We start from the raw sequence: 13,317 nt of genomic DNA on the forward strand, positions 1-13,317 counted from the left end.
AAATACTCATTTCAAAATACATCATTTTGCCTTTCTTGGCATGGGAGGTGAGAGCGAGGGAGAGCTCCTCCTGGGTCCCCCTTAATTTCCTCCCTCAGCTCCTTGGCTTGGACAAAGCCACAAACCTCATCTCCTCTTCATGTAAAACCCTCCCGGGGGACCCAATTATAGCCTGGTTACCCCTCACATGAGCCCACCGGGAGAACTCACATTTATTTTAAGACTGAGGCTGAAGGCCTGACATGCGGGAAGGCGTTGGATGTGTCCCACCCTTGGAAGCAGTACTTTGTATGAAAGGAAGAAGTCCACATGGAAAAAAAGGTGAGATCCGTAAGTCACAGCCGATCAAAGCGAACACACACACAATCAATTATCTGAGCCGAAACTGAGCCCCTTGTCACTATGAGAGCAAATGCTTTTCATAAGATGAGCTGCTCTCAGATGAATTTTCAGCATGTGACAGTTTTTCATCTTGACGACCACATGCCTCTGCGGCAACTATCTTTTCCTAAACAACCCTATGTCTTGTAGACGCTGTAATGAAAGGAACGCTGTCCATTACTTTCTAGAGTTCCCTCCTACAATATTCTGAGGCAGACATGCAGGGGAGTATCTTATTCCAAACCCCTTGTGTTTCTCTTGGCGTTTGCATCAGTCAGGAGTGAAATATTTTCATGTGAATTGAGGGACAAAATTCACATCTATTACCTCAAAAATGTAAAATTCCATAGCCAAAATTTCTTTCACCTTCTAGATCAAACCGTAAAAATACAGGAAAAAGAATAACTAATGAGATAGCAATTTGCTGCCTGGTCAAAGGCAATAGATGACCACGTTCCCCCAATGTTATCTTGTTAACATAACGTTAATCTCATTAAGTCATTTCATAACAGGCTGACATTATCAATCCAAAATATATTAGGGAATCACTTATTGCAAGAGGGGATGGACCTAAGCTAACGTTGCTGTTGGATGACTTGGGCAACTCCTCTATGGTATCTGAGTCCCCTGAAAGCCGTTTGAAGAGTTGCCATTGCTCACACACAGGACTGGCCCCAGCAAGGCTTCTAGATGGGAACCCACCTACATCGGACCCTTAGCGCTCCCACAAGCACAGCGAAGCCGAGGGAAGGCCGGTATGGGTTTTCTCAGCTCTGATGTCTACATTTCAGAGGAGCTACAACAGACAAATACAAATAACACATGAAGCAAGGAGGTCAGCATTTCTAACAAGCTCAGCTCGGATCTTCGCAGCAATCGCCACAACAGCTGTTAAGTCCGTAGAGCTTTTGAACGGCAAACATTAACGCTGGCAAGCAAAGATGATGGCAAATCCAGCTGTAAGCCACCAGCTGAGGATTTTCTTGAGATAGCAAACGGCCTGCTGCAGAGACCTGACTCCTGTCACGTTTGTGGGCTCAGCAAGCGTCCTCGCCACTGCTCATGCCTCCTGGTGCGGCTGGCAGGTGAGAAGCAGCCCAGGGCCATGTAGCTCTCCTTTGCTGGTACGTACTCTTGACAGGCTGTCTTTGGCACTGCTTGGAAGAGGTGTCCACGTCAAGGCTGGATTTCCAGAACAGAGACTCAATTCTGGCTCCATTAACACCTGTGTCATCTGGAGGGGGCTGAGCTCCAGGTCAGGAAGGTCTCAGCTCCAGCAGCTGCAAGCTATACCTGGCTAGGAATCAGTTCATGTGCTTCTTATCTAAGAAGGAGCTAGCTAGCCTGCATCAAACTCGTCCTGCTACCAGCAGCAATGTGGTGGCACGAACGAGGCTTCTGGGCTAACCAGACATAGTCCTTAGTAGACTTGTCCAGATGGTGGCTGGTTCTTCACAGCTGGAGTTACCTGTTGGCACCTCCCGCATGCCGTTACATCTAGGCTCCGTGCTGAGGAGCGCTCCTCTTCCAGCTCCATGGGATCCTGCAGGCTGTTTGTCTGTCTCTGTAATTAATAGGACTATCTCTGACATTGGCAGGGTAATGGCTGTTTTTATATTCTGGTAGCAGGTTGACTGGGAATGTGCTGTACGTTGCCTCAAGGAAGATGGTGTTCGTGTGTCTGTGCCAAGAGATTTCATGGATAACATAATAGTAATGGATTTTAATGCCCTCCTCCACAGTTTCACCAACAGAGTGAAAAGCAACATCGAGCATTTTCCGCATCAGTGCCCCCAAATCCAAACAGACTCCCTGTCTTCCTCTTGGTTTAAGTTTAGATGCTGTGTTTCTTTACAGAGACACAAGTGGCAAAGACTCCAATAAGCACTATTTCAATGGCTTTCTAAACTTATCCCATAACAGAGCAGGCGTGTTGTATTTTGTAGGGCTTACAGAGTATTAAGACAAAATCAACTGACAGTTCAAAGGAGGCTGGGAACAGAAATTCTTGTTCCATACATTATACCATTCCTGACAGCAGCTACTGCTTACATTTCTTGCTGTTTACTTTTCAAGAGGTCAACAACCAGTGTCTGCAGGGAGGGTTTGCCTGGGAGTTACAATATTCCAACTGTTTTGTTCCTTTCAGCAGCTCCCATCTTTTACTGGTCCAAGGTAATAACCTTGTTTCCATATTTTCTTTTTTTTTTTCCCCCACTGCATCTGAACTACTCTCTTAAATTATGCATATACGTTTCCCATTAGCCAACCCTCCCCTGCCTCCCCCCCCCCCACCCCCAGTATTTATGAAAAAGTATAACAATGAAGATATCGACTTCCAGTTTTGAGCCACAAGATTGATATTCCTCCAAAGTAAATACTGGCCTTGGCTGTGCCACAGTCAATATTTACCTCGAGTAAAATAAATCTTGCTGACAACCAAAACTTGAAGTCAATATTGGCTTGCTGTAATCCAGCTGGTATAAAGTAATCAGTTTCCTTTATATTACCTGAATGCTTTATGCAAATATTTTCAAGTTAAAGGTGGGCTCTGTATTCCTGTAGTTGTAAATGCGGCACTGAAACCATCCCCCATTTTCAGTCATCACAAACCTGAGAACTCTCCGAGAGAGTGTATGAAAGCTCTCCCATCTCAGCAACAATCTGCGAGTGACTGATTAACTATCTAATCTGTGTACCTACTCTGAGGCCCATTACTCCAGTGTCTAAGAGTCTTTGCAAAGAAAGAGAATATCTTTTACTAGGCCAGGTGATATAGCTGAGAAAGTGGATAAACTGGGCACACAAACCTTAGATCTAAAGATATTGACTCTTCCTAAAAAACCTGCATCTCATTTATTTCGACCATCACATCTACAGCATTATCATTGCTGCTACTACCTCTATGGAGAGAAATAACCCAGAGGGAGGTCCTAATCAGGAGGGAAATATTTTAGTACTCAAAAGAGGCATTTTTTAAAGGGATTTCATTTGGTAACCAAGCTTGAGCCACCATCTTATTTATCTGCCTTGCTGTTTATCCATTGATCGACCAGTCACAACCCACTCAGTAACGTTGAAGCCTGTTGGCCAACACCCACCGCCTTTGATAAACGACAGATTCAAACTAACTAAGATCCTATAGGTTTTATGCAAAACTGGTGAAGAAGAGGAACCTAGATCGGTCTTCCATCGGCCATGCCAGAGGAGGCCACCTGGGTAGTCAGCATGCCCGAGACTTCGTGCCCGCTGCAGTGTAGTCTGCGGGCGCAGGCAGCAGCACCATGGAGCCAACCGGCAGGTACAGATATTGGGCCAGTGTCAGGATGTAGATCACTCCATAGGTAACAAGGTTTGATTAATTCTGCTGATCATGGAAAAGCACCATTTTTTAAACTTTTGTGTGTAACCGAGTATACTGTACCAGTACACACACACAGAGAAAGTTGAAATGAGGTCGTTTGCTTAATTTGTAGTTCCAAAAGGGGTGGGCATCTTCTCAGAGCATTTTGCAATTACCATGACCAATGCACCCAGAAGCCTTTCTTTTAGCTGGAGCTATGTTGTTCTGTTGCAGTGGCTGTTGTAGGCAACTGTGGCCATGAAGTCTGAGTGAAGCTCCCTCAGGCAGCTAAACCAGTCTCAAATAGGCTTTGCATATCAGGACTGAAATCATGAGCCGCTTTCCATATTCAGTGAGAAAACAGGAAAAAGAACAGAGAGCTTCTGAATGACTCACTGAGGGGCTGGTTTTTTGTTTTGTTTTTTTTTTTTTGTCCTTGCTGGAGCTTTTTAATTTCTAAATATAAATAATGAGCTGCAAGAACTAAAAAATCATTAACTAGATTAAGTCCTGATGAAGTTTTGTAATTGTTACAGTGCACAGAGTTGCTTTGCTGGATTATTTTTCCTTTGGTTCAGGTTACTTGTGCAAAGATGTTGGTGGTCCTCACAAATCCTTAAAAGATATCTGAACGCAGCATTTGCCACTCCCTGCAGTGCAATTTTTGCCTGATTATCAATCTTTCTGGGACGTCAGTGGCTGGAACAGTTTGTGAGTTGTATTATAAAAGAAATAAATAATTGTAATGTTTAAGGCCAGCTGAAGACCACAGGTGCCAAAAGCTGCAGACTCTATAGATTGCTAGTGCTACATTAAAGCCTAGATTTCTCCTCGGTATTACTGTAGCCATTCCCAAGGAGAGAGATGCTTTCCACCAGGAAAAGGAAGACCTGACAGGACACTGCTCAGGACTATTTGCTTGTCGTGGTTGCCAAAGATATAAACCTGGGACGAAGTCAGGGGTTATTTAATGGAAATAATGAAGTTAATGGAGAGGGTTAACTGCTGGACAGGGTCCAGCAAAGGGCTACAAAGATGATTAGGGGATTGGAACATCTCTCATATGAGGAAAGGCTGAGGGACTTGGGTCTCTTTAGTCTAGAGAAAAGAAGATTGAGGGGGGATCTTATTAATACTTAGAAATACTTAAAGGGAGGATGCCAGGAGGATGGGAACAGTCTTTTTTCAGTGGTGCCCAGTGATAGAATGAGGGGTTATGGGCATAAACTTGAACATAGGAAGTTCCATCTTAACGTGAGGAGGAACTTCTTTACTTTGAGGGGAGTGGAGCCCTGGCACGGGCTGCCCAGAGAGGTTGTGGAGTCTCCCACTCTGGAGACATTCAAAACCCAACTGGACGCTGTCCTGTGCAACCTGCTGTAGGTGACCCTGCTCTGGAGGGGGGGTTGGACTAGATGATCTCCAGAGGTCCCTTCCTACCCTGACCATTCTGTGATGCTGTGATTCTGTAATGATGCACATGCGAACGCCCTCCATATTTCTATAGGGTGCCTTCCTCGCCAGTCACCTTTGTCCTGAGTAAAGCAGGCTGTGATGCAGGATGGTCTCTGCAGGTCTGTGCCTCATTAAGCTTCCCCACATTCACAGCAGGTGACCCCAACTCCAAGGCAGACTGTGCTTTGCGACCCACTGGAGCACCAGAAGTGCCTGCTCATCTGCAAAGGGCTGGGTCACCAGCTACTTCATCACATCTCTCTTGAAATTCTAGCTCCTTATCTCATCAAAAGCTAGACTGCAAATATTCTCCCAGTTTACCTTCCAAAGCAATTGGAGCTACTGCGTGAAGTGTTTGTAAATGGCAAAAGTGGTTATGAATAGAAAGCAGGATGTGCATGATGGTCTGAGGATGCCAGCTCCGAAGCCTTTTATGGTGACTCTGTAAAACACTTCTTTCCACGGTGGAAAAATTATCCAGCCTTGCCCTAGGCCAGCCAGCCAGCCTGTACCTTCAGTAATTCAAAATATTTACCTGTACCCTGAGCTGAAGAGGGTATCATGAGACAGGTAAGCCAGAAGGGGTACCCAGTCTATAAGAAAAAACAGGGTTGGGGGATGACACAAATGGCAACATCAAGTATTAATGTGATAGTCAAAGAGATGCCCTTTAAAGTGGAGCTGACTCACAGCGAAGTGTTTCACTGTTTCCAAAACCTAGGACTTGTTTTCCCCACAGAAGGACAGGAAAACCCCAAACCAAACAGACTTAGGATACTTCAATTCTCCCTGACCCAAATAAAAACAAAACAAAAGTGTAGAAATATTGGAATTTCCCAGAGGATGTAAATGTTGATTTTTACCTAGCTGCAATCCCACAACGGCAGTGCGGACTGATAGCCATTACTTTGGGCTTTCCCTTAGACATTGGCGGAGCTGTATAGGAAAGCACAGGCTATACTTACTTGAGCTGAGCCTGACTTACAGTTATTGCCAGCAAACCTCTGCTTTCATAAGGTTGTGCCCAGTGAAAGCAAAGCAAATGTAGTCTTAAACCTTCTCCTGTTTCTGGGTGAGCGCTTAGTGCTCCTCCTTCAATGTAATCGGTTGGGACCTGCCTCCTTGTGAGCACACTGGTGTCTTTGCTGAGCCTGGCAGTGACGGTAACACAGGCATTAGGCACTTGAGCTAGTTGCCCATGGTTGAAATGAGAAGAGCCCCAGGTACAAGTCTCCCTTCAGCTCTCAGCCCCCCACTTTTTTCCTCAGCCTGTGAAACTAGAGAACGTGGAGGGTCACTCTAGACCAGTGGGACAAGGACTATGGATGCCAGAAGAGCGCGTCCCCCGGGCTTGCTGCCTGAAGGAGAAGGATGGGTTTCAGCAAAGGCTGCTGATGTGACACCAGAGGTTGGTGGGACCTTGGCAGCTCCCACCGGAGGGGCTCCAGCCTGATGCCTGTGTGGGCTGCATGTAGTGCCTGCACGATCTGAGGAGGTCCCAGTGTGCTTGGCATTTGAAAAGCACCAGGGCTATGGGTAGGAGGATTTAATTGGAGATCTAAAAAAAAAAATAAAATAAAATGCAGCAAATCAAACATTGAGTCCATGGACAGATACCTGGTCTTGCCATGTGACTTGGCCTTGCTGTCACAAATAAGCAAATGCCATGACTCAGGTAATTCTCCTTCTCCCTCTCCCTCTCTCTCTCTGGGTCTCATTTTGTTTTGCAAGCCATGGCATCAGCTAGCTTTAGCCTTGCCATAAAATCTGACTCACTTCCTAAGGGCAGGCTAAAATAACCTGAGGATTCTTAAAAATGCTGCTTTTACCTTCTTAGCCACAACAGAAAGACATTGGGGATTTCTGGAGGAAAAAAAAAATAAAAAATCAGGTTTGTTAAACACAGATGAGCTGTTCTTTCCAGCCCAATTTTCTTTGACTCTATGAGTTGCTCCCTTTCAGAAGAGAAAATCCGTGCCTCTCCCGTGGCTAGCAGCATTTGACAATCAGCACTTCTTCTCTCTTCCCTGAGTGGTAAAGCTGGGGTGGAGGGCCAGGGGGGAGGGAGAGGGCTGAAAGTAAAGCAAAGAATTGTTCAGATTGCCTAGATCCCTCCAGGAAGTGATCTTTCTGCTTTTACTCCAGACACACGCCTCCCAGCTAGCCAGCAGCTCCAACTAATTAGCACACGTGATGGGAATAGGAAACAAAGTCCCAAACAATAGTAGCGTGGGAACGCAGTGTAAACTGCAATTACATAGACCTCGGCAGGAGGTGAAGACCGGCGTTTGCGGGCCGAGCAAGAGCCGGCTATTATTTTCATTCCATACTTCAAGTATATCGAGGCTGCTTCGTTTCCTTTTGTGCAGCGTTGGGGCACAACAGAAAAATGTGTTTGGGGAATTTCAGCACTTGCCAGGTCATGGGGGAGGTCACTCCACTTTTGTTGGGAGAGAGGCAGAAGAAGAAAGAGGGCAATCAAATATCCTCCTCGAGACAGCTTACAAGCACATGTCTCATGCTGTCAGGGGGCTCGGCTCCAGCGCGACACTTCCAGCTTCTTGTCTTCCTGCCAAGCTGAATATGTTCGGTATACGTTATATATGTGAGAAGTGGTCACCGCTTCCCCGGCCGACCACAGCTTTAAGACATATTATGACGGCGCTATTGTGTGGGATTAAACACATTTGCTGTGGTTTAAGCATTAAGAGTGTGTGACTGTTTGCGCTTGCTTTAGAGCACTGTCATTAATACTGACCGTGGAGGTGTTCATACAGAGCTCATCACCTAAGCAGTGCTTAGACAGTTAGGTATCGAGAACCATTGGTTTTGTAACCAGTAAACACAAGGGATTTTTATTGCAGCTACAGCAGCATGAATCAAGAGAGAGGCCTGGGTACGCATGGGAAGTTACTGCTGTAGCTGTCCTGGCGTGCTGCTTTGGTAGCTCCTGTTCCCATATAACCGAGATTATCTGGAATAAATCTTTCAGTTGGGCGCTATTTTGGAATTAAACTATTTATTTTGGAATAAATTTTCTTCTTTAAAAGCAGATGAAATGAAGGTCACTCAGAACAGCGGATCCGCACAGGGTATTGGTCTTGCGCTGCTGTACTGGTCAGCTCGGCAGGGTCCACACGTCTTGACTTTTCTGAAACCTGTAGGAATGCTGCGTTTTTTAAGGACTGTGAGCAAGAGTGAACTAAGGCATCTCACAGGAAAATACCCTCAGTGTCAGCACAAGCCATTGCTATTTTGTTACTGTGATTTCGTGGCACTTCAAAATTGGCCTGAATCTCAGAATTAACTCCTTTGTGACCCCTCAGTTTGGACTCAGAAGCCCCTCAGGTCAGATACTCATACACATTTAGATGGTTTAAGAAATAAAAGCTTCCCTAACAAAAAGTAGGTTCAGTATATAACTTTGTGCTGGCAAAATCGGAGCGGCACTTCTCTTCTGCTGTTTATTTTTATCCTGGTATTCCATAACGTAATGGAAGAGACAACTGATGATAGGATTTGATTTTGATATCCTCCAATGTCCAAACACTCTGCCTGCCTGGAATAAGGTTTCACATTCAAACCAGTCACGCTTAGTCTTTCTTTTATCTAAAGCAGACAAATCAGGTGACTTTGCCAGGATCTCCACGATGAAACCTCAGCCAAGGTCCCGGCTGCCTTGTGACAATTAAAAATCCCTGGCACTTTCTCACTCTTGTCACACATGCTAAACATCCCCTCACAGCTCATTTCTCTGCGACTGGGGGGTGTGTCTTATGCCATGGTTGTTTCCTCAGGTCTAACTTTTGCTCAGGTGGCTGATCGCTGTGGGACGGCAGGTGTCTAGTAAATGCCATAGCAGAAAGGTGTGAGGTGAAGACAAGTTATCACATGAGAGAAAGTAAAGAGACACTTCTCCAGGAGTCAGTGATCACCACGTCAAATAGGTACTACGCACCGTTTTCATTTAACTTGTCTGTCATCAAAGCTTTTAATAGCTGGTACCTTCAAAAGCAATAAAAAAAAGCTATTACTTTGATTTGCTTTATTCCAAAGTGTCCTCACCAACAGCTCAACTTTCACTTTTATTTTTGCACAATGAAATGTAGTTGTAGGAAACTTGTTAGGAAAAATGGTTTTCAATTTGCCAAAAAGTCAGGTTTTCCCCTTGAAAGAACATACTTTTAAATAAGTTTGTGGGGTGGAGCAGAAGGTTTGAGCATTGTTTTCCACCCTCTGCTTCCTAGCAAGAATGAGTAGCACACACAGAGTTTTCTCAAAGCTGCATCTTACTGGCAAAGAAAACTCAAAGTAGGTCTCAGACTGCAAAGCCTTTGGAGCAAGGGCTTTCTCTCCATACATCACCGTGTAACATGAAGCATGGTTTGAACAACTGCTCTTAAAACATTGGAGTTGCAAAACTGCACAGGAAGAATGACTAGTCAGGCTGTTCCTTGATGGACTGCAAGGATTTTGACAGCAGGAAACCAGAGCAAGTTTCTGTATGATTATTTCTCAGCCCAATTATGAGAAAAGTACTGTAGGAACAGAAGAAAACTATTTTGGCTACAAATAGTAGCCAAAATAGCTACAGCAGGCTTGCTTGAAAAAAGGTCAGGAAAAAGAAAACCATGGTTTTACTCTGTGAAATCTGGTGCAAACTGTACTCTGTGATACTGAGGAAAGAACATGGGGATAAATAAACTGCCCAGCTGTGGGGAAATTGTCACCTTGGTGGGATGCTGTCTGTAGGTGACACACACCTGTGGCCACTGTCCCCTCTACCATTTGGCAATGCTGATAGAGGCTGTCCTGCCAATAACACGTCAGTGAATTTCTTGTGTGATTCTACACAAAAGGTGCGCTCTTACACACGCGGCCATTAGATCATTTTCCTGTCATTAAGAGCAAAGGTGGCTGCAAATCAAACCAGATGCCACGCAATGCCACCCCAAGTTTTGCATCTGTTATGAGACAGCCAATAATTAACATGACCTGGTGTCTTTCCTTCTGTAGGATCTTGGCTTCCTTCAGTGCACAGGACAGACTGTGCTTTGGGAATAGAGGAGGGGATGTCTGGTGGAAGAAGCTGCTGCCTGCAAGAGCCTTGACTCAGAGGGAGGCTTGCATAGAAAGAGAAAATTGATTGGAAAGGAAATCCAGTGATAAAATAGCCAATCTGCCAGTTCCCACCTCAGACAGAGGGCTGATTGGATATAAGGTCGCTTTGCCTGTCAGCAGCTTGAATGTGCCTTCACAGATTAGCCTTGTACACAGTTATAGCCCAGGTCTGGTTTTGGAAATGAGCTGAAGCCTAATAAGGTAAATGCAAAGTCTACCTGCATTGTTCAGAGCCATCCGGGAAAGAAATCTGTCTGCACTGCTGCTGTTAATATGCTGACAGTGCCAGTCTTGCTTATTTATAGCTACACACTACTTCCAAAAAACGAGAGCTGAAAACTATGCTGCAGCAGAAATGTTGCAGCTGAGGCATTCTGCTTACAGTAAGGACTCTGATGCAAAAGTCCTGTCCTTGACCAGCTTGAAGACAGAAATGACTTGATGACCTGGATATTGCTACAGGTGCACATGAGCGTGAATATGTAATGTTTATGTTCTTCTGCTGCAGCAGTTGCTCCAGCTTTGCACAGTGGCAATATGGTAGCCCTTGGGCCAGTCCGGGCAGCAAAAGATGTTAAGAACGTGCTCTACACTGCAGCCGGGATGAATGGCCCTACCTGGAGCCTACCTCTGGCAGAAAGCACCAGGGGAGACTTGAGGTTGACCTCTAGGGTTTTGGAGTTGGAGGTACAGTGATACAGAGACACAGTGATACAGAGATACTCCAAATAAAAAAGATACTGGCAGCATATGAAGGGGTTTGAGCTGCTTCGGAATAGGTTGGTATGGAAGAACAGCTCCTCTTGGCACCTCAACTGCTGGTGCTGGGCTGGATGTTCAACGGGAGGGTCCCCACTACACATCATGCAACTGACACTACGTGGAGTAAATGGGTCGCACTGATCACACAGCGAGCTCGAATGGGAAACCCCAGTTGCCCAGGAATCTTGGAAGTGATCATGGACTGGCCAGAAGGCAAAGATTTCAGAATATCACTAGAGGAGGAGGTGATGCATGCTGAAGAGGCCCCACCGTACAATAAATTACCAGAAAATGGTAAAAAATATGCCCCGTTCACTGATGGGTCCTGTCGTACTGTAGGAAACCATCAAAGGTGGAAGGCTGCTGTGTGGAGTCCTACATGACAAGTTGCAGAAGCTGCTGAAGGACAAGGTGAATTGAGCCAGTTTGCAGAGGTGAAAGCCATCCAGCTGGCTTTGGATATTGCTGAACAAGAAAAATGGCCAGTAATTTTTCTCCGTCCTGACTCATGGATGGCGGGAAATGCTCTGTGGGGGTGGTTACAGCAATGGAAGCAGAGCAACTGGCAGCACAGAGGCAAACCCATCTGGGCTGCCCCGTTGTGGCAAGATATTGCTGCCTGGCTGGAGAATCTGTCTGTAAAAGTATGTCACATAGGTGCCTACTGTCCTGGTTGGAGCAACACAGGACTAATTGCTCTTCCAAGACTTGGGAAGGCTGCACTTTTAGAAGATTCTAATGTCTGAATTGGTGAAAGCATTTACTTTACAGCCAGCTATGGTATGTGGGCTTCAAGGTCTCAGTGTTTTTGAGCTTGCCAGGTGCAGGGATGAGGAGGAGCAAGACCTCAGCACTTGACCCAAGCTGGCCAACAGCATTATTTCATACCACAAATGTCACATTCAATATAAATCAGAAAGTTTGTTGTGAAGTGCTCTCTCTCCCTTCATGGCTGCCATCCCGAGAACTTCATGCCCCAGTGCCGGACCCCTGAGACCTTCCCTTCCTCCTGAAGCCGTAGCGCTCACGGTGTCCGACATTTGCTGTCCACTGCTGGGAGTGCACAGCTTCTAGTGATAGAATCCGCTGAGTATAATCTGTGCATATTCTGTATTGGTGTTTGGATCAATATTGGGTTTTTAGTACTATTAATGTTAATTATCTAATCTTATTCTATGAAATCTGTTTATACTTCAACCCCCGGGTTTCCTTGTTTTTCCCGATTCCTTTTCCTGGGTGGGAAGGGGTCATCAGGTGATAGAATGATTGTCTAAATGACCATAAATTGTTATGGGTTTCTCAAGCCATAACACCTATGTACCCAAGAATTGGGCCACTGAAGAATGAAATTTGATGAAAACCAGCGAAGTGCAGTGGTGATGGAACCCGAATGGGCTTCAGCAGCACAATGACGCACAGCATCTGCATGGCAGAACTCGGGGCAAGCATGCTTAGAGTGCACCCAACTTCTGAACTGGGTATCTTGATCCCAGAGATCTACAGACATGAATTTCAGTGCTCAGCTCCTGAGAAAACACCTTTTCAGTGACAGTACTGCTAACAGATCACATGAGAAGTCTAAAGAACTCTTCTGTTGCTCCTGTTCACTTCTCAAGCACTTCGATTTGATCCGTGATAACTAGTTTTGAACTGTGTCAATGGGCACCCAACAATCCACACGTTCAGCCAGAAGTCAGTAAAGAAAAATACAAGATTGGGAGCAGCAACTTCTTGCTTGCAGAGCTGATGCTGCAGCTTGATATATGCAGGGGGTGTGTGTGTGTGTGTGTGTGTGTATGACTTGGATGTTTTTTGCCTGGTTGCAATGTGAGTGCCAGAGCCACTGGTTGAATTGGGCACAGTAACCATAGTAACGGCGAGTTTCCGGGACTCGGGGTGACAGGTTGACGGGATTACTCTTCAAAGCGCTTGCTCCCTTGGGAGAGAAGACCTAAAGGAAGGGGATGGGAGTTAATTTAGTGCACGCACTAGAGCAAGGGTCAGCAGTGGCAGGTCCCTGCTGAAGGGAAGCCTGCAGCAGCAATAAACAACTCCCTTTCAGTGGGACTTTGACTAGCACCGAAATCGCCCTAGGAGGCACTCAACAAAGAAAAATGGGGGTGGGAGGGGTGGGGGTGTGCACAGAAAAAGTGACACCGCTCCCTTCTAAGGGCCAGCTGCGACCAACAGTTCCTGCCTGTTTCAAAGACCAGTCTCTGCACCGCTGTGACAACTTTACCCTCTCCTGCCATTCC

At 45.7% G+C, this 13,317-nt stretch overlaps 1 protein-coding gene across 1 annotated transcript in view; it reads left to right on the forward strand.

The window, feature by feature from the left end:
• Positions 1-3,579: 3,579 nt before the first annotated feature.
• HEY1 (hes-related family bHLH transcription factor with YRPW motif 1) overlaps positions 3,580-13,317 on the forward strand; it is a 15,043-nt gene continuing 5,305 nt past the window's right edge. The window contains exons 1-3 of the mRNA XM_009891960.1: positions 3,580-3,682; positions 10,809-10,987; positions 11,402-11,473. Of these exons, the coding sequence (XP_009890262.1) occupies positions 3,580-3,682; positions 10,809-10,987; positions 11,402-11,473 (354 nt within the window). The remainder of the gene's footprint in view (positions 3,683-10,808; positions 10,988-11,401; positions 11,474-13,317) is intronic.

This window comes from Charadrius vociferus, unplaced genomic scaffold (assembly GCF_000708025.1).
Source record: "Charadrius vociferus isolate BGI_N301 unplaced genomic scaffold, ASM70802v2 scaffold15, whole genome shotgun sequence".
Classification (NCBI taxonomy): domain Eukaryota; kingdom Metazoa; phylum Chordata; class Aves; order Charadriiformes; family Charadriidae; genus Charadrius; species Charadrius vociferus.